We start from the raw sequence: 17508 nt of genomic DNA on the forward strand, positions 1-17508 counted from the left end.
ACCGGGAAACAACGGCGACACGAGGGCAGGGAGCGTGCGCGTGAGGAAGCGCCAAGATCGCAAACTTGCACGAGAGCACCGCCACCAGGAGTTGCCGAATTGGATCAGAATGTTGCTCCACTTGTCGGGTGATATTCAACTGCCACTTCAAACCGGTTGTCATGCATGTCGTGCTCCACATGAGAGAGGAGTGCACCTGCAAAGATTCCGCTACTCTCTTGCATGTCCAGCTGACAGTGAGATACTTACGTCCGCGTTACAGATCCCGAGCATCATGGGCGCCGCTGCTGCATGAATGCTCATCCGAAAAGCGGACGGCGATCCTGAATACGCGTTAGACGAGCGGCCGCGTAGAGTCCCCCAGAGATGGGTGTGGTCATGAAACAGCGCTAGAAGCGCTAGCCGAACTGACAATGTCTCTTCAGCCGAGAGGTATTTATTAACATCCTTGCCTACGACGTTGCGCAAAAGCATCCTTGCTTCCTGTTCCCCTCTCCGTTCACCCTTCTCCCTCTCGTCCCCTTGCGGCCCCGTCGTTCGTTGCTCCGGCACCCTCGCTCCTTCTTTACGAAACCAATACCCAATACCCGCCGCTCGAACCTCCACGCGTCCGCCGCCAACATGTTCGCCTCTACCAAGCTGATCGCCGCCTTCTCCGTCGTCGCCGCTGCTGCTTCCGCAGTCCTTGCGGCCCCTGCGGTCTTCAACCCCTCGGGGGCAAAGATCGACGTTGTCTACCGCCCCCAGCTCACCGCCCCTGTTGCCGGAGACTCCTGGCCCGTCGGCTCCGAGCAGACCATCACCTGGGATACATCCGACATGCCTTCCGAGGCCGAGTACCAGACTGGTGTCCTCCTCCTCGGCTACGTTGAGGACGGTAGTTCCGATGAGCACCTTGACATCAGTGAGTACTCTTGTGTGCATGTCCGGATTGAATTGCTGATGTACCATTGAACCATTCGCTGTGACTTTGCAGAGCACCCCCTGGCTTCCGGTTTCCAGATCAAAAACGGCGCCGTCAACGTGACCGTACCCGAGGTGGACCCCCGCAGTGACTACATCGTCGTCCGTACATACCATCCAGTCACTGTTGCTGCCATAGGTGTAGACCGTGCTCATTTTCATGAATCTTTCTAGTGATCGGTGACTCTGGCAACGCCTCCGACAAGTTCAGCATCACTGTTGCATAAATCGATGCGTCAGAATACGTGTTGTAGTGACGAGATTGTGAACGATTTGGACAGTTTGCATGGACTTTATAGGATTACACATCACTGGACTTGGATAATACACTCCTTGATTTGCATGATGTCTCGGGCCCAGTTTGAACTTCTAAGACTATGGCTGCTCAAGGCATATGTGTTCCGCCAAGAGTAAACAGGCATTCCCCCGTCTGATGCATTTCACCAAGTTTAGGTATGAAGCGCCCTTCTAAGCACAGACGCCGGTGCGTCAGTGAGTGCAATTTGTTGCATTGGGAGCATACAGTATTTGACCGGTCCTTGGACCACCCAAATCTTGAGCGCTGCATAACGTCAGTATAATGAAAGGGTCCGGCCTGAAACTTCACCTGTGTGCTACAAGAGACGTTTGTTACACATCTACGCAGTTTCTGTGACCGTAGTGGAAGTATGTGGGAGTGGGGAGGCAAATTTGTCGAGTTGTGGCGTATCAGGCATTCTGCGCTCCTTGGACCAGGTCACAGATGAGTGTGATTTCCTAATCGAGACCGGATCTAATCACTGATCATTACATCACTCATCATCCCCGGCCTCGTCCTCGTCCTCATCCTCATCGTCTTCATCCTCATCCTCGATATCCCGTGCAGCAGAGAGCTTTGGCTTTGGCCTGGCTTTCTCTACTGTGCCCAGCTTGGGCTTCTGCCACCTGGCTCGACGTTTCTCCACCCTTGCAAGGTCTCATTCAGCCTCCCACGCTGTCACCTGGTCCCGCCACCTCCCGCTGCGCTGCGACACGCCGCTTTCTTAAATAGGCAGTGTGATGTGACCTGGCGCTTAGTCAATGTCGACTCCTGGACCTCCTCCTGCAATGATTGTTGCTGTATGCATCAGTACTTCATGCGATAAGCAGATCTGTACGACATATGGAACACAGTGTATGCTATTGAGTGTCTCGCAAAAATTTAGGGTGTTCCAGTCCATACATCTGTTGTATTGAGTTGCAGAAATTTCATAATCAGCTGTTCTGGATGTAAACATTGTGGTAGTTCCCTCTGATCTAGGTAGACTGTCCCAAAAATTGGTATAGACGTGTATACGAGACTGAGAAATATAGTTCAGGTGTATAAAAGCTTACAAGATATGCATGAGGACAGGAAAGGGTCGATTGGCCCAAGGAACCATGGTGGTCCAAGGACCGGTCAAACACTGTAGATCGTCGGGGGCTCATAAAATAAGCTACAGTCGCGTTTAACATGGAACAAGGGTAGAAAAAAAAGGATGACAACAGTGGGATTCGAACCCACGCCCTTTCGGACCAGATAAGCCAGGTTGAATCAACAACCCAACGGCCTGATTCTGGCGCCTTAGACCGCTCGGCCATGTTGCCATGCCTCTGCTCAGGGACACAACCTCATGGCTCGTTTATTGGGACTGATATAAGCCGCCCTAAGAATAGCACACACTGCGCCTCGTTATGACCTCACGCGTCAATCTGGTCCGGGATCCCTGACCGCGCAGAGAGGTCGAGGAGTATATATAACTCCATCTCCTCAGGGCAATCCTGTCCTTACACCCCTCTCCTACCCGCATCCTTTCATCCTCCTGACACGTTGGACACCACCTACACAATGGACGCCCCGAAGCCAGCCATGACCACATCCTCCCAGCCCCAGGCCGTCCAGATGAGTGCGTTGCTATGCATCTAACATGCCTAAGCCGAGAGACGGACGCTCACCCACGTCCGATGTCGGCAGGCGTGATGAACCCGCCCGCACGCGAGAGCAACCAGACCCAGCAAGAGTGCCGTCACAAGCGTGGCTTTGCTGAACGTCTCCGCGGTGGTGGTGCTGCCAAGGTAAGGACCGCCTACCGCCACACTACGTCCACGAGATTCTTATCATGCTTGCGACAGGACTGTTTCCTCGGCATGATTGAATGTTTCCTCTGCTTCGGTGAGTGCCGTCCTGCGGCTTCAGTTGTGCATTCGCTGACCATCCTGATGTTCCGCCCAGAGTGCTGCAAAGTGAGTGATCGAGAGTGCGGGTCGCTGCTCACCATTCTCATGCCTGAACTGCTCCGTAGGATTGCTGCGAGTGCATCGCGGACATCGTCTGTACGTCGCTTTCCATTGCATCGGGTTAATGGGGATTCTGACGTCGTACCACTCCAGGTTGCCCGTGCGAGATGTGCTGCTGAGCGCGGAGAGACCTCGCGGGAGGCACGTTGGATGTTGCGGCATGACGTACAGAGCGCAGTAGGATTCTCTTGTGGAGCGAATAGTGCCCTATTGTATTCTACACACCGGACTGTCAGTATCTGGAACGCGCGTATGATTTGAACCTCCTCCATATCATGTCATGACTCTCCTGTCGGTCAGCTGTGACTGCAGCGCAACGCACGATGCCCAACTGAGGTCAAGGAGTGTGCCTGAGCTTCTGTGTCACTGCCTCCGGGTCAGAGTTCACCGACACGCTAAAGGTTCCAAAAATAGCACTACGGAAGTCTCTTCGCGTTGCCACGCCGCTCGCGGTAGGCAGTCTGGAGCAGCACGTTCGTAGCCACCATGACGGTCATCATTCGCGAGGAGTTGACCGGGATGGTCCTATCGAATGATGACCACCCGCGAACGAAGACAAACAGATGAAACGAAATTCTGTATAGCCCGTATATATGCGGCTCATGATGAGGGGTGCGTCTCACGGGCGCAATCTACAATTCAACTCTGACCCAGTCGCACGACGGAGGGAGCGTGGTTTGTGCAGGAGCGCCGGCCGGAGACTGTGAGGCTTGGCACGAAGAGCTTGGTCGACGTGCATGACACGACGCCGCCGTGTGCGCTCCGCAACTACAGCAATGGGGAAATGAACTGCTCGACTCACCGGGACTGAGAACACGTTGCCCACGACAAGCTGCGCTCTATAGACCGGTGTGAGCTTCCCGCACGGGGGGTTAGGTTCTTTCGGTGTCGCCTGCGAGAAGCCGGAGCGCCTGCGTGGTCGATGTGCATTTCGGGGCGGGATATGGGCGATTCATGCTGATGAGCCCCAATTCTTCCTGTAGATAATGAGCCAGACGCGGACGTGGACGCGCGGAGTGAGCGCACCTGTGAGCGTGAGCATAAATCGGTTTTACACATCCCGGCAGACGTCCGATGGCATGAATCATTGCCGCGCGTCCATGGAAGACGGATTGGGTGTGATGAAGTGCAGGCATTGAGCGTGTCGAGTTCGTACAGCGTTCGCACAGCGTCGTCTACATAGGAATTTCGACCAATCGTGAGCACGATTAAGATGAGAACCAGCCCGCGTACCCACATGTCTAGATACTAGTACCGCGCACGTTGTCAGCTGCGAGACGTGAACATCTTGTCTCCGGGGTATTCTCGCTATATCCCGGCCTTGCTTCAAGTACGGAGTGTGTCTGACGGATCCTAGATAACTGAGGGGTCGCGTGTGGTCGTGGTTAGAAGAAAAGAAAAGAGCTCGGCTGGCGCTTAGCGATGGCGTCAACGATGATTCTGCTTGGCACATCGACGAAAGTGGTGCCTACACGATGCGCCGGATCCTGAACGCCTGGAGAAGTACTCTTGACTCTCCCATATCCCTTGAGTGTCCATATGTGTGACTGAACGGGAGTACACGCAGAGACAAATGGCCGACCCAGTCGCGACTACGCGGTCACGTGTAGCACGCGTCATGTCAGGCGCAGGCGAAAGCTCTACGGTGTAAGTAACAAACGAGTCGCTGAAGCTTCTAGCAGCGTTCAAACAGGGGCAGGAGGTCGGAAAGATGGATGCGGGCAGGAGGTCGGACACCGAGGTAGTCGAAATCGTGGAAGCTGCTGCAGAGTTCAAGCGTGACAGTGAAACTTGGCTAAGCTATTGTAATACGAGCTACGAGCGAGTCGTCGACAACAATCTGACAAGAAGCGACCAGAATCATGGAACTTGTTGGTGTTCATCTCACAGACGCTCCGATACAGATGCTCGAGGGGCCCTACAAATTTCTGCAGGTTAGCATAGAGACGACTGCGCTGAACAACTTAGTTACTCACCACAGTCCGTGCGCCGACGCGATCCTTGCAGCCTCCGCCGGATTACTCTGGAGCATCTCGACGTACTGCAACACGACCTTTGGATCCGCCGGTTCCCGAACCTTCAAACCCGCCGCCACAGTCCCATGCCTCTCCTGCGCCCGCACCCTGGCAAAATACCTGAGATACACCCAAGCTGTGTCCCACAGGGCACCCTGCGTACCCCCCGTTGTCCCGTCCGGACCACTGAGATCGGCTGATCCGGGCCACGAGCTGATCACGCCCCAGCACATGGGGAAGCAATCCGCTATGTAGCCGGCGACGAAGTACGGGTCCGAGATGAGTCCATAGCCCGGGTGCAGCTCGCATAGCGCTCGCTGCTCCCACCCAAACCCGGGGCGGATCTCTGGAATTGGATGCGGGAAGGCGAGGGTGGTCGCGTCGACCTCCAGGTGGAGCTCTTTGAGGCGAGGGCAATTATAGACAAACGGCAGGAGCCCCGGAAGGGTGACCTTGTATGGGGACTTGGTGTATCTGCAATCCGAGAGTTTGAGGGTGATGATGTTCGGCCAGGCCTCGGACATCTTGCGGACGAGCTCGTTGGAGATGGCAACCTTAAAACCCCATAGCGAGAGATGGTGTAAATCGAGGTCAAAGAGAGGGAAGAGATCGGCAGCATAAATGGTCCATAGAGGTTGAGAGGAAGGGGGTAATGTGAGAGCAAGCTCGCGAAGCTGCGGGGCGAAGGACCATTTGGGGAGGGTCGCGAAACACTTTGTAATGCCCGTCACCAATTGGCTCCCGGATAGAAAGAGAGAGAGGCTCTCCAGTTCACGAGAACAGATGAGGTCGATCATGCTAATGCACAGGTCGATATCGTTGACCAGTAGCTCGAGATCGCGAAGCACAGGGAAGCAAGGCTGCGCACGGAGTTGTTGTAAGACCGCCTTCCAGTCTTCGGTCCAGTCTTCGGTCCATATCAACGTAGTAAACGATTGCAAGGATGAGCATTGGGTGAGGCGAAGGAAGCCTTCAGGAGTCAGAGGAACGTCTTGACAGAAAAAACTGGTCAGACTGTGCGTCTTGGTCACAAGCGATGATAGGTTGGGGCGAAGCGGAGGTGCATGGCCAAAGAAGTTGATCTTGAACGTATGTACGTTTTGTGGATTACAAGAGAGACGCGAGAGGAAATCGGTGCAGGCTTCTCCAATCGATGCAGGTAAGGGCAGATATGTCCCATCCTCAGCGAGAGACGTATAGACCATCTGAACGTCTTGCAACTTGGGGCTTGCCAAGAGCGCAAGAGGGCCCGGTCCTTCCTGCTCGTCCACGGTATTCATGGTCCAGACCCACGTCAGTTTCTGGAGATTGGGGAGAAACTCGGCCATCGGTCGAAGTCCTTGAAGCGTATGCCAGACGTCTGGAGTTGCGCGTGCACGGACATGGGGCGGGTATTTGCTGACGTGATAGTAATCGAGCGACTTGACTCGAACAGCATACTTCATCAAGCACGCGTAGTCGGCAGGAACCAGGGCTCTACGGAAGCTCTGACAACGACCAGGTCAAACCTACATCACAGAACTACTGTATACGGGCCTACTACTTACCAGCACTTGGACCTCCCGGTCGCCATGAACGGTTTTGCACTGTACAGTTGACGTTGCGATGAGGTCGGGAGGCATGGTGAGTAGGAGGGGTATCACCGAAGGAAGATCCCGCCATAGCACGTCGAGAGCAAGTTCCGAGAGCTGCTGACAAGTAGTCGCAAGCGCAACGAGCCCCGGAGATCCGCGCTCCTTAGCCAAGATGGCTTTCTGAGGAAGTAGACATGAGAAGGTTTTGACAATCACACTTGCAGGTAGGGATAGCAGGGACGGCATGATCCCGCTCTGTCTGACTTGCTGCAAATACTCTGGTTCCAGCAGTGGCCGCGTGGCAATGATCTAGAGCGTCCAAGAGACCTATCAGCTCACTTTTCGAGTAAAGAACACCGCATATGAAAGGACTGACACGGGAGGGAATGGACTGTCAAGTGTGCCGAGGGTGTACGTCGACAACTTGAATTAGTGAGGCGCAACTTGCGAGAGACGAGCGAGGTACCGAGGGCTGGCGAGAAGGGAGTGCGGAAAGCGGACACGGAGACGACGCGAGGACAGGATGCGAGCAGACAGACTGGGGGAGAGGGGGAAGCATGTCATTGGCATGTCGTGGCGAGCATCATTTTTTACAAAGTCAGGACCCAAAGAACCGAGCCCGATCCGTGGCCAACAGACCCACGCGCCATCGAGGGAATGACGCGTTGGGCTCGAGCCTTCTGTTTTCGATCGCCATTCCAGCCTTGCGCTGTGTTGACTGTCGCGGGAGGCATCTTCGGTGTAGGGGCTTGTCTGTCCGCTGGATTCTGCTTCGCAGCGCTGCGTGTGGTCACTGGGAAAGAGCGCGTGTCTGTCCTGGAGCCAGATGATGGTCATGAAAGGACCGGGACGCCGTCTCGGCATAATCCGATTCAACATCACTCTCGCTGGCATCGGCGAGCGCGATCACAAGAACGACGCGACGCTGGCATGATGGATGATAGAGTGTACATGGTGTATGTACACGGGGCCAGTACTATGCGAGAAAGACGCGATAGACATATAGCAGCGTGCATATACTGATGTGTGCGCAGGCTCTGAATGTACATGAGCACGTATGGAACATCGAACCCTGTCGTCAAGTCAGATTCATCCAATCTGCTGAGGAAGACGTCCACAACTAACGTCTGGCGTTGACCACCTCCCGCGCATTGCAATATTGAACGATATTATTCTTGATTATGTCGGTTGTCATGCTGAGAAGAGTTCAGGCGACGTTCGATGCAGTGTACGCCTGTCGAGTTCATCATGTCAACATGAGCACGAGAAGGACGAAACAAACTTGGAGACATGGTACGCACCGCTGTGCGCACTCTATGGCGACTCTCGCGGCTTCCGACGGATCGCGCTCTAATGCCTCGACATATCGCAAGACGGCCTCTGGGTTGGCCGACCCTCGGACCTTCATGCCTGCCGCAGCTGCCCCGTGTCTCTCCTGCGCCCGCACTTTTGACGAAGTACGGGATGAGCTGCCGTACCTCGTCCCATCTCGACCTGTAGTCGGCCCAGTTTGGCTCTGAACTATTGTGAGAATTCCAGGAGCAGAAGCTGAAGACGCGCAGGCGTCGTGGAAAACAGTCCGCAAGGAATCCTGCCACGAAAGCTGAGTTCGTGATACGACCAAATCCGACGGACAGGAGGCGCAACGAGTGCTGTTGTAACCCGAAACCAGGCCGGGTTTCGAGCATGGGGGATGGTCACCCAGGGTTCGGAGAGGGATGGGCAGCGGTACACGAGGTATAGCAGTCCGGGCAGGGATATTTTCCACATGGACTCCTTCGAAGTCGTAAGCTTGAGGGTGACGAGGTTTGGCCATGTCTCAGATATCTCGCGAACGAAGTCGTCGTAGACGGAGATATCACGACTGGTTATCATGAGGTGGTGCAAGTCGAGAGGAAGAAGTAGAGCCAGGTCGTCGGCATGCACTATATGCGACGTTGGGGTAGTACCCTCGAGGTTCACAACCAGAGTGTGCAAATGGGGAGCGAAAGGCCGATCGGGCAAGATTGCCAGGCATTCTGTGACGTCGGAGGTCAAGGATCCAGACAGCATTAGCGAAGACCGGACAGATCCCGAGATTGGATGGATTGAATGATATGTATGCAGAGCTTGAGGCCGTTGAGGAACGTCCGGAGGGCGGGGAGGCACTTCTCACGCTGCAGCGAGATGACACCGTCATTGAACCATTCGCCGGCACGAAGGGAGGTTAGGGAAAAGGTTGGTCGTCCGGTCGGAGTCGCGTAGAATCTTCTAGACCTCGGGAGTCACTCGGGCGTGGGACACGGGACCGTAGTGACTTCGATCCCGGTAATCGAGAGACCTACGGTGGGCGAGCATTGCATAGTCTTTGGTGACTAGAGGTCGGCGGAAGCTCTGGTTGGAAGTCAGGACGCTGACAGGTGTGCAAACGTAGCAATACCCTTACTAGCATGTAAGTTGGTTCTTCACAGCCGTTGACGGATTGAACTTGCTTGCATTCCGTAAGGTCTGTCGAGATGGCTAGGAGAAGGGGGGCCAAGGAAGGCAGTTCGCTTCACAACTCGTTTAGGGCATGCAATCGACATGTCGTTGATAATGCAACGAGTGCTGGTGGACCGCGTTTACCGGAGCGATAAGACTTGTCCACGGTAGGGTAGGAGACAACCTCGCGTAAGACGTTCGATGGCATGCACAACAGGAAAGCCATGTGTGTAAGAGACCGTTGTTGAACGTCTGCAATACCAGGCGGCGCCCAGCACGCACGCGTCAGCTCTTGGAATGTCAATATATACTGGGGCCTCACCGTCGAAGACTTTACGACAAAGGCAAAATGGTACGAATCAATGCTTGCAGCGCGGATATTGCTGCGCGTGGAGGAAGAAATGAAGGTCAGAGAGGCGCGCGGTAGTCTCAGTGGGCGGGCGCGGGCGCGCTGTCGCCGTCGGCACCGCGTCCGAGTCGCCGTTTTAGAACTTACTGCTGACCACCACCTCATCGACTGCGCTCACGTCAAGGGACACGACAGGCTCTTGCATTCGCTTCCTCGAACTGTGCTGAACTATCTGACTGTTGGACTTTGCCCATCTGGCGCCCCCATACCTCGGTGTTCCCAAACGGGGCAGACTGCTGCCTTGTAACGCAAGCTTGACTCAGCAGTCCATGGATAGCGATGTCCTCGGTAAACCCACGCGCATCCGGCCTTTGGTCTTCTTCTCGCATGAGCTACGTGTCGGTCGCCGAGTCCTACGATGAGGGAGGGGAGGAGGTCGACATTGAGGGCCTGGGGTTCGAAGCGCCTGATGACTTCGACGGGAGGACTCCCCTGGATAGGACAATTGACCGCATTGGCATGGGTGAGTTTCCATTCTCATCGACTCATCCAAAATACTACATCTTTCGCTTCTACTTTTTCAAGGCAGTTATCAATGGACCCTTCTATGTCTTTGCGGGTTTGGTGAGTCCATTGCCTCGGGGTGAACCTTCGTGCCATACTAAGTGGCCGTCTCAGGCTGGCTCGCGGATAACGTACGTTTGTTTGTTAGCTGAGCAGCTCTTCGCTAACTATCACGGAGTAGATGTGGATACAAGCAATAGCCATCATCCTACCCAGAGTGCAGCAGCACTTCTCTGGTGAGTACTCGCCGGAACTATGCTGGAAAAACGTGTTCATAGCGATGGCACAGTAAGCGACAGCTTTATCGGCACGCTCTCCTCCTCCATGTTCGGCGGTATGATGTTTGGAGCAGTTGGATGGGGAACGTGTAAGTCCCACCTCTCCCAGCACAAGCAAATCCTCGACTTAGTCCTGTCATACAGGTTCCGACCTCATGGGCCGTACCACCGCTTTCAATGCAACCCTTTTCCTCACCTCGGTGTTTGGAGTATTCGCGGCCCTCGCAGGCAGCTTCCCACTTCTCTGCTTCGCCCTCTTTCTCTTGGGAAGTGCTGTTGGAGTACGTGCTTAGCCTTTGCTTCTCCTGCTAGTTCCAATAACTGAGTACTCTCTAGGGCTCAATGCCGACCGATGGTACGCTTCTGCTCGAGCACATGCCCAATGGGAAGCAGTACTTGGTCACGGCCCTATCTGTGTTCTTTTCCTTCGGCGCAGTCCTTGCCGCAGTCATCGGCCTAGTGGTAATTCCCGGTCATTCCTGTCCGCCAGCGCCAGCGACGTGTGACGTCGATTCTCAAAACATGGGATGGAAGTATCTCCTGATCGCTCTTGGCCTAGTGGTACGTCTTTCTTTCTCTCGTAGAGTCTCCAGCTGACAGGCCCTCGTTGCAAGACCCTCACGATGTTCATCGCGCGCATCGTCTTCTTCAGGTTGCACGAATCACCCAGGTATCTGGTGCACGCTGGGCGACCGCACGAGGCGATAGAGTCGCTTCAGTTGATCTCCAAGTTCAACGGCTCGGAGCTCTCGCTTGATCTAGACGACATCGAAGACACCGTGCGGCCTGCGCCTCCCGAAGTGACCGGTATCGCTCAAGGTGACCAACAGACAAATAAATCTCCGTCTGACCCCGAAGGAGGAAGCAATGCGTTGCGCGACGCTACCCCAGATAGCGCACAGTACAGTTCCATGGGGTCACCGGATGTCGCGCTGGACTCGCACTCCTTCGGCACCCCGCTTCCGCACACGACCTCAGCGACACATGTGAATAACCTGTTCCCACCTACACCTCAAAGCAATGTGCATCAGGCAGGTGAAGAGGCACATCATCCTCCCAGGTCCAGGATGCCGTCAAGTAGTAGTCGCAGGATGAGCCGCCGCTTATCCACCGCGTCATCTTACATCGAAAGCAAGAGCGGACCAGTGTGCAAGATCTTGCCGCGATGGATTCGCCGCCCCGCGTTGGCGTGGATAGACCGTGTTGCGATGGTGCTATCTCCAGAATGGCTGAGGACGACCCTGCTTGTCTGGGCGGTGTGGTGCGCAATGTCACTAGGTACGACCCATTCGAAGATTGGGGTCGAAGAACGCGGTGTTGATATGGTTCGACAGCGTATACGATGTTCAATGTATACCTGCCGAAGCTCCTCGAGACGCGCTCTCCTTCGCGCGATCCCGGTGGAGCCCCGAGGTCGTTGGAGGACAGCCTTTGGGATGTGGTGATCTATTCCCTGGGAGGATGCCCCGGAGCACTCGTGAGCTCGTTTCGATGCCTATTCATGGACCCGACTAACGAATGCTGCTACGATAATAGTTGGGTGCCTGGCTTATTGAGTCACGGCTCGGTCGACGGTGGTCCCTCGCGGGAAGCACCTTCGTGACTGCATTCTTCTGCTGGGTCTTTGTCATGGTCGAACATCCATGGGCGGTGCGGGCAAGCACTGTTGGTATCAGTTTGAGCGCCACGGTGCGTCCTTATATGTCGTTTCTTTGGTATTCGCTGGTCTAATTTGCTGTTCATACAGGCGATGTGGGCAGTCTTGTACGGCTGGACGCCGGAGATTTTCGGAACAAAAGGTATGGTGCCAGATCGTTTCTAGAGTCAGAAGTAGTGCTGATGTACCTCTTACATAGTTCGTGGAACTGCGTGCGGCATTGCGTCCGCTCTGTCTCGAATGTGAGTAAACGACGCAGCTTACATCCTGACCGTTATGCTCACTGATGCGCTGGAACAGAGGCGGCATGATAGCCCCGATTGTCGGTGGCTCGTTGTTGATGGTAGACCACTCCTTCCCCGTGTATGCAAGCATTGGCATATTTGTGGTGGCGGGTATCTGCGTCCTCTTACTCGAGGAGCACGAGGGCGAACGCGGTAACTCGCGTGTCCTCGCTCATTGATGTCTGTAGCAATATTATCTGGTGTACTGTAGATAGCTCTATTCTCAGAGCACAAAAAAGGACAGTTATTCTCGGAGTAGTGAACCATGCCGAACCATCGTCATCTCCGCCACTCAGTTACCCTCATTCCTCATTTGACGTCGATTCCTCATCCTCAGACATCGACTCCTCAGACGTCGACCCTTCAGATATTGACTCCCCAATTGACTGCTCCGACGTAGATAGCACGCTGATGGCAGAAACCCAGTTCCGCTCCTGGCGACGTATTAATTGGAGGTGACGCATAGGATCCTCGAGGCCCAACCATCGTTCGTAGTAGTCCGTGTACTGGAATACGCGTGTCTCCAACTCGGGATCTGGCTGGAATGCGTCGCCCTCTTCTTCCATTCTATACTCCTCCGCTGCCTCCTCTTGCTGAGCGTGTGTGTCCCACGAAGAGTTCACCTCGGCAATTGGTGTGAACAACTGACTCAAGAGGGATGCCACGGCCATCTCGTCATCGATCTTGGAGAACCCGACGTCCATGAACTCCAGCGTCCGAAGATTCTTGGTCCCGTTCCTGCTCATTTCCTGCAGCAACTCCATGGCCCAAGGTTGCACGCGTGAGATATCCGTGTCGAATTCGATGCTGAGCTCTTGAAGGTGCCGCCAGCCGTGCGCCATTGCGATAATCCCGTTCCAAGTGACCTCAGGCGTGTAGTCCAAGGTATACCATAGATGATAGGTGCCAAGGCGTAGGTTCTGGAGGTTCGGCCATGCGACGACCATGTCCTTGATAAACGCGTCATTGAGGTCGAATGGGCAGCCCACGAACAGCTCGAAGAAGTCGATGCGTGGGCTTCCGAGGAACGGGCGGAGCAGCTCCTGCGTGATTGGGTCCGGGCGGGACCTCGGCTTTTCGCGGCAGTACACGTCGAACCGCACGAGGAGCCACATGAGGGCAGAGATGTTTGGCAGGTGACAGAAGGCACGGAAGAAGCGTGCGGCGGAGACGTTCGACACGGGTTTGCCACCAGGGGAAACCTCAATCTCTAATCCTTGAAGGTAGGGGGAGGAAATGTGTCTGACGAACGTCCAGGCCAGGTCAAGGTTGACGAGCGTCATGGTCGAGGCGCGCAGCCGCGGGAATGTTTCCGAAGGCGGGAGGTCATGGTGAAACGCCAGGATTGTCTGTTTCGTGAAGGCTTTGTCCGTGGACGCGAAGGACAGTTTCTCCAGGAACGGAAGACGGGCGAGATGGCGTAATGCAGCGGGAGTGATGGGCAAGCTGCCACTGTCGAGACAGACTATGTCTCGACACAAGAGGACGACGTTCCAAAATGCCTCGACGATGGGTCGGCTGAGGTCCTCGATACATATAGAAAGGTTCACTAGATGCGCAGCATACGGCTGGAGGGCAGCGAGCATTGTCATGAAGCGTTCCTCGCCTTCGATGCGTGCACAGGGGATTTCAGGGGGCGCAGTCTCCCTGTACAGGTTGCGACGTTGAAACTTGAAATCGCGCAAGTGGGGTCCGAAGAGATGGGGGACTTGTGGAGAGATAGAGATGGGGAACCAATCGTGGTCTTCACACAACAGCGTGGTCACGTTGGGTAGTAGTCGCCATCCCCCAGCAGCAGCAACCCTACCGAGCTCCTCCAGGGAGTTGGGAGTGGTGGCATATCCGCGCACTTTGTTGGGGAGGAAGTTGATATCGTCCGCGTAGTCCCACACGCCCACTTTGATTACTCGCTCTGCGTATAATCGAAAGCGTGCCAAGTCTACGGACCCAAGCTGCCGAGTGATTTCCTGAAATCCCAATGTCATTACAAGCAAAAAGAATACGAGAATACTTGACTCACAAAAGTAGTAGCCAGCCGGCCTCCTTCCAGCTTCTCCATCCTGTAACAGTCGCGAGGCAAGGTGAAGATGAGAAGCGCTACATCGGGGATCCATTGCCACAGGATGTTCGCAGCTGGCTCGTGGAGAGTGCGAGACGTCCTTGCCAGGGCAGCTACCGTGCGTAGACCGATGTACTTGTCACTGGTGTGTTTGCGCGGAAATCCAGACTGCTTGCACGGATCACCATAAACAAGACAGCAACATATGTGCTCGTGGGCATCGGAAGGAAGCCTCTCAAGGCGGGAATCACCCATCAGGACCATGTGGATTATAGTCTGAGACGGCGTAGATGAAGTTGAACGTGCACGACGGCTGTTGAAAGTCGACATTGCCAGCACGAATTGACAGCATACCAGCGCATCGGCTAACCACGATTTATGACCGTGGGATAGTCGACGTGCCGGCCCTGTACTTACAACTGCAATGCACTTGACAAATACACTTGTCTCCGGTATTCGAGTTGACGTCCCCTGCATTGGGGTGCCCGTTCGGTTGCTGCATAATTCACATTCTCGGGACCTCGAGCGCACAGTCTATGACGGCCTCTCATAATCGCTGAAGTCAAGCATTCATCTCGCCGGCCATGTACATGTAGAGTGGCTCAGCGCTCACTCCACGCTTCCTGCTTGAGGGAGGTGGTCAGACATATGCAGGCGGTGTCAGTCAGCGTTCGTGAGCCGGCAAGGCGCCGCCGACGCCTCGCAGAGGCTACGACGACTAACACGGAGTACATGTCTTGAAAGCACGGAGCCTCTCGGGCAGAGGCTAAAGCCGTGAACGTTGGAGGTGTCCATGGCACTCGTCGCTCGTACGGGGATGGTGCTGTTGAAGGGCACGTGGTATAACTCCACTGAATACATTGCATTACTTCCACTATTCCTGGATGAAGATAGCAACGTTCAGCACGACGTCAAATTTATACAGCACTTAGCTCACCATACCAAGTAAAAACGGAAAGCTTGACTAGGAACAGAGCTTGTACGCTGGTCGCATAGCGATACCGTTGCTGCGTGCCCACTCGCGCTCTTGTTTCCGCACAAGCACGAACTTCGGGAGGAGCGTGTAGATCGCGTCTGTCCACCGCCTGTGTATGACAGATTCGGCAATGACAATCTCCTGTTCCTCTTCCGACAACTCCTCCCAATCTTCCTGAGCGTAAGAATCCTCACATTCCCAGTCGCATTCGAGGTCATGCAGATTCGGAAAGAGATCAGACAAGTATCCTGCGACTGCCACTTCACCATCAATCGGTGATTTTCCCACATAGAGGGAAGTGAGTGCAGTCTGCTCGCGGCCAAGCCCGGGGCGAGCTGTGAACAACAGCCGGGGAAGGCGTTTAGCATCCGCGTCAAGAAAGATGCTCAATTCCCGCAGGCGCGGGCAAAGAAAAGCGAACCAGACGAGGGCCTCGAGAGTAACCTGCGATGTCTTCTGCGCTAGTTCGGGTCCGAGCTTGAGCACCTCGATGTTCCGCCACATGTCGGCCATCCTATGACAATCGGCATTGTCGAGTAAGAAGGCGCATCCCGGATGAAGGGCGAGGTAGGTGAGGTTCTGGAGCATGAGCAATGGCGTGAGAGCGTCCTGATCGAACGTATCGACGTCGGGGGGTTCCAAGGAGTCTGGGCAGATGCTGAGTACGACTTTCGTGATCTCCTTCGGGGCAGTACAGAGTCCGATGACGGTTATGCACTCCTTGACCTGTTGATATGGCGAGCGAAACTGGGGGACAGAGACAGAGATCGTCCTGATGTGTGTCGACGAGATGCATCGAAGAAGGATGGTGATCGGGTTGATGTGGTGCTGGTGAGTCAGTTGGATGTCTCGGAGATGGGGGAAGAACTGCTTGTGAGGGATCACGAAAAGCGGCGCGAAATCGTCCTCTTCTACGAGAGCCTGGTCAATATGTACTTCCAAGACGCGTAGGGAAGGGAGGCGTGCAAGGTGGGCGAGGGCTTGAAGGTTAAGGGGCGTGGCGGTTGAGATGCGAACTAGGTGCTGGAACAGGCAAATGGACTCCAATATCGCGGTATGGGTCCCGGGAGGAGGCGTGCCATCCCCCAGAGCGAAGAAGGTGAGATACATGAGATGGGGAGAGTACTTGTGGAGGTCGACAAACATCTGGCGGAGGTCAAAGGCCAATCGTTTGTTTTCGTTCTCTTCCCCATCCCGAAGCTCCTGGTGATAAAAATTACTAGAGAAATTGTGCAACTTGGGACCAAAGAGCACGGGAAGCGCGCGATATAAAACCTTGGCCTGCTGATGGGGAACCACATGGAGCACACCGAGGTTGGGGAGTAGCCGCGTGTTCACAAAATGAGAGGCAAACGTTGCTAGAGTGGAGTGCGCGAAACAGTACCGTCTGATGCGGCGGGAAGGGAACTTGTCGCATTGAGAGTCCAGCAACACGCGCCTGACCCGCGGTGCGTAATGCTTCAAGCGAAGGAAGTCGCACTCGGCGAGGGGACGTATAAGTTTCTGAACAACGTCATTAATGGACGTCGGACAGCAGGCAGATCCGACAAGATACTTACGACTTCTATCCTCTCCTCCCATCGCGTCTGCACTTTCGTCTCCACCCACGCATCCCTTGGGACAGTAAACAACAGAAACCCGTACCCAGGTAGTGTGTGCCATATTGCGTCGATCGCGCATTCATGTAAGCCCTTCGCCGTCCTTGCGAGTGCGAGCACTGTGTTGAGTCCGGCGTACGAGCGTCGGGTGAACAAGTCGTCGTCTCCATCAATTAGATTCATGAGATCGGAGCATATCCGTCGCAGGACCTCGGCAGGAAGCGAAAGTAAACCGGAAGCATTGTCCATCGGAGGTTAGGCATTGAATGGCCGTGCGAAGGGATATGAGAGGCGGTCGTGACAGCGCTGTCAATGGTCGAAGATGGTGGTACTGTGGGTGGCACAATCGGGGGCCTCAGCTGGCGCTTGCTCAGCACCACGAGGCTACCAAACGCAGACTCCGGCGCGGTTCGAACCTTGGAGGTATGCACTCGGG

The 17508-nt window shown here is 55.0% G+C and overlaps 6 protein-coding genes and 1 non-coding gene across 7 annotated transcripts; 3 read left to right on the forward strand and 4 right to left on the reverse strand.

Moving 5' to 3' along the window:
• Positions 1-505: 505 nt before the first annotated feature.
• L226DRAFT_610950 (uncharacterized protein) lies at positions 506-1190 on the forward strand (the record flags this gene model as incomplete). Its single annotated transcript, XM_067686215.1, has 3 exons — positions 506-904; positions 977-1069; positions 1138-1190. The coding sequence occupies exons 1-3, from the start codon at positions 622-624 to the stop codon at positions 1188-1190; spliced, it is 429 nt and encodes a 142-aa protein (XP_067538290.1). The 5' UTR covers positions 506-621.
• Positions 1191-2460: 1270 nt separating this feature from the next.
• L226DRAFT_t69 lies at positions 2461-2568 on the reverse strand. Its single transcript has one exon. It is a non-coding gene; the product is annotated as a tRNA-Leu (tRNA).
• A 185-nt stretch (positions 2569-2753) lies between these two features.
• On the forward strand, positions 2754-3475 carry L226DRAFT_532494 (uncharacterized protein; the record flags this gene model as incomplete). Its single annotated transcript, XM_067680269.1, has 5 exons — positions 2754-2867; positions 2936-3036; positions 3094-3133; positions 3194-3294; positions 3352-3475. Coding segments are annotated over exons 1-5 (326 nt in total), but the record flags the coding sequence as incomplete, so codon positions are not given.
• Positions 3476-5142: 1667 nt separating this feature from the next.
• L226DRAFT_568735 (uncharacterized protein) lies at positions 5143-6895 on the reverse strand (the record flags this gene model as incomplete). The annotated part of the gene is made up of 3 exons (XM_067684207.1): positions 5143-5176; positions 5235-6760; positions 6821-6895. 3 exons carry the CDS (start codon positions 6893-6895, stop codon positions 5143-5145), a joined length of 1635 nt encoding a protein of 544 aa, XP_067538292.1.
• Positions 6896-9801: 2906 nt separating this feature from the next.
• On the forward strand, positions 9802-12739 carry L226DRAFT_504135 (MFS general substrate transporter). The gene is made up of 13 exons (XM_067677967.1): positions 9802-10179; positions 10242-10280; positions 10335-10351; positions 10402-10456; positions 10510-10587; positions 10643-10779; positions 10835-11059; positions 11113-11776; positions 11833-11975; positions 12035-12187; positions 12246-12297; positions 12355-12397; positions 12456-12739. Exons 1-13 carry the CDS (start codon positions 9996-9998, stop codon positions 12616-12618), a joined length of 1953 nt encoding a protein of 650 aa, XP_067538293.1. The 5' UTR covers positions 9802-9995; the 3' UTR covers positions 12619-12739.
• Positions 12621-14825, reverse strand: L226DRAFT_532501 (uncharacterized protein). The gene is made up of 2 exons (XM_067680270.1): positions 14460-14825; positions 12621-14406 (listed from the first exon to the last, which is right to left on the reverse strand). Exons 1-2 carry the CDS (start codon positions 14760-14762, stop codon positions 12742-12744), a joined length of 1968 nt encoding a protein of 655 aa, XP_067538294.1. The 5' UTR covers positions 14763-14825; the 3' UTR covers positions 12621-12741.
• Positions 14826-15303: 478 nt separating this feature from the next.
• On the reverse strand, positions 15304-17379 carry L226DRAFT_610953 (uncharacterized protein). Its single transcript, XM_067686216.1, has 3 exons — positions 17034-17379; positions 15436-16977; positions 15304-15378 (listed from the first exon to the last, which is right to left on the reverse strand). Exons 1-2 carry the CDS (start codon positions 17319-17321, stop codon positions 15463-15465), a joined length of 1803 nt encoding a protein of 600 aa, XP_067538295.1. The 5' UTR covers positions 17322-17379; the 3' UTR covers positions 15304-15378; positions 15436-15462.
• Between the last annotated feature and the right edge of the window lie 129 nt (positions 17380-17508).

Source organism: Lentinus tigrinus, assembly GCF_003813185.1.
Source record: "Lentinus tigrinus ALCF2SS1-7 unplaced genomic scaffold L226scaffold_6, whole genome shotgun sequence".
Lineage (NCBI taxonomy): Eukaryota > Fungi > Basidiomycota > Agaricomycetes > Polyporales > Polyporaceae > Lentinus > Lentinus tigrinus.

What these genes read in the sequence shown, in the direction of transcription:
- L226DRAFT_504135 (XM_067677967.1), top strand. Translation starts at nt 9,996, where the DNA reads ATGTCCTCGGTAAACCCACGCGCATCCGGCCTTTGGTCTTCTTCTCGC. An exon ending in AGTGCAGCAGCACTTCTCTG is followed by an intron (nt 10,457 to 10,509) that starts GTGAGTACTCGC and finishes GCGATGGCACAG; the next exon opens with TAAGCGACAGCTTTATCGGC. An exon ending in GTATCAGTTTGAGCGCCACG is followed by an intron (nt 12,188 to 12,245) that starts GTGCGTCCTTAT and finishes CTGTTCATACAG; the next exon opens with GCGATGTGGGCAGTCTTGTA.
- L226DRAFT_532501 (XM_067680270.1), bottom strand. Translation starts at nt 14,762, where the DNA reads ATGGTCCTGATGGGTGATTCCCGCCTTGAGAGGCTTCCTTCCGATGCC. An exon ending in GCCGGCTGGCTACTACTTTT is followed by an intron (nt 14,407 to 14,459) that starts GTGAGTCAAGTA and finishes TTGGGATTTCAG; the next exon opens with GAAATCACTCGGCAGCTTGG.
- L226DRAFT_610953 (XM_067686216.1), bottom strand. Translation starts at nt 17,321, where the DNA reads ATGGACAATGCTTCCGGTTTACTTTCGCTTCCTGCCGAGGTCCTGCGA. An exon ending in GGGAGGAGAGGATAGAAGTC is followed by an intron (nt 16,978 to 17,033) that starts GTAAGTATCTTG and finishes GACGTTGTTCAG; the next exon opens with AAACTTATACGTCCCCTCGC.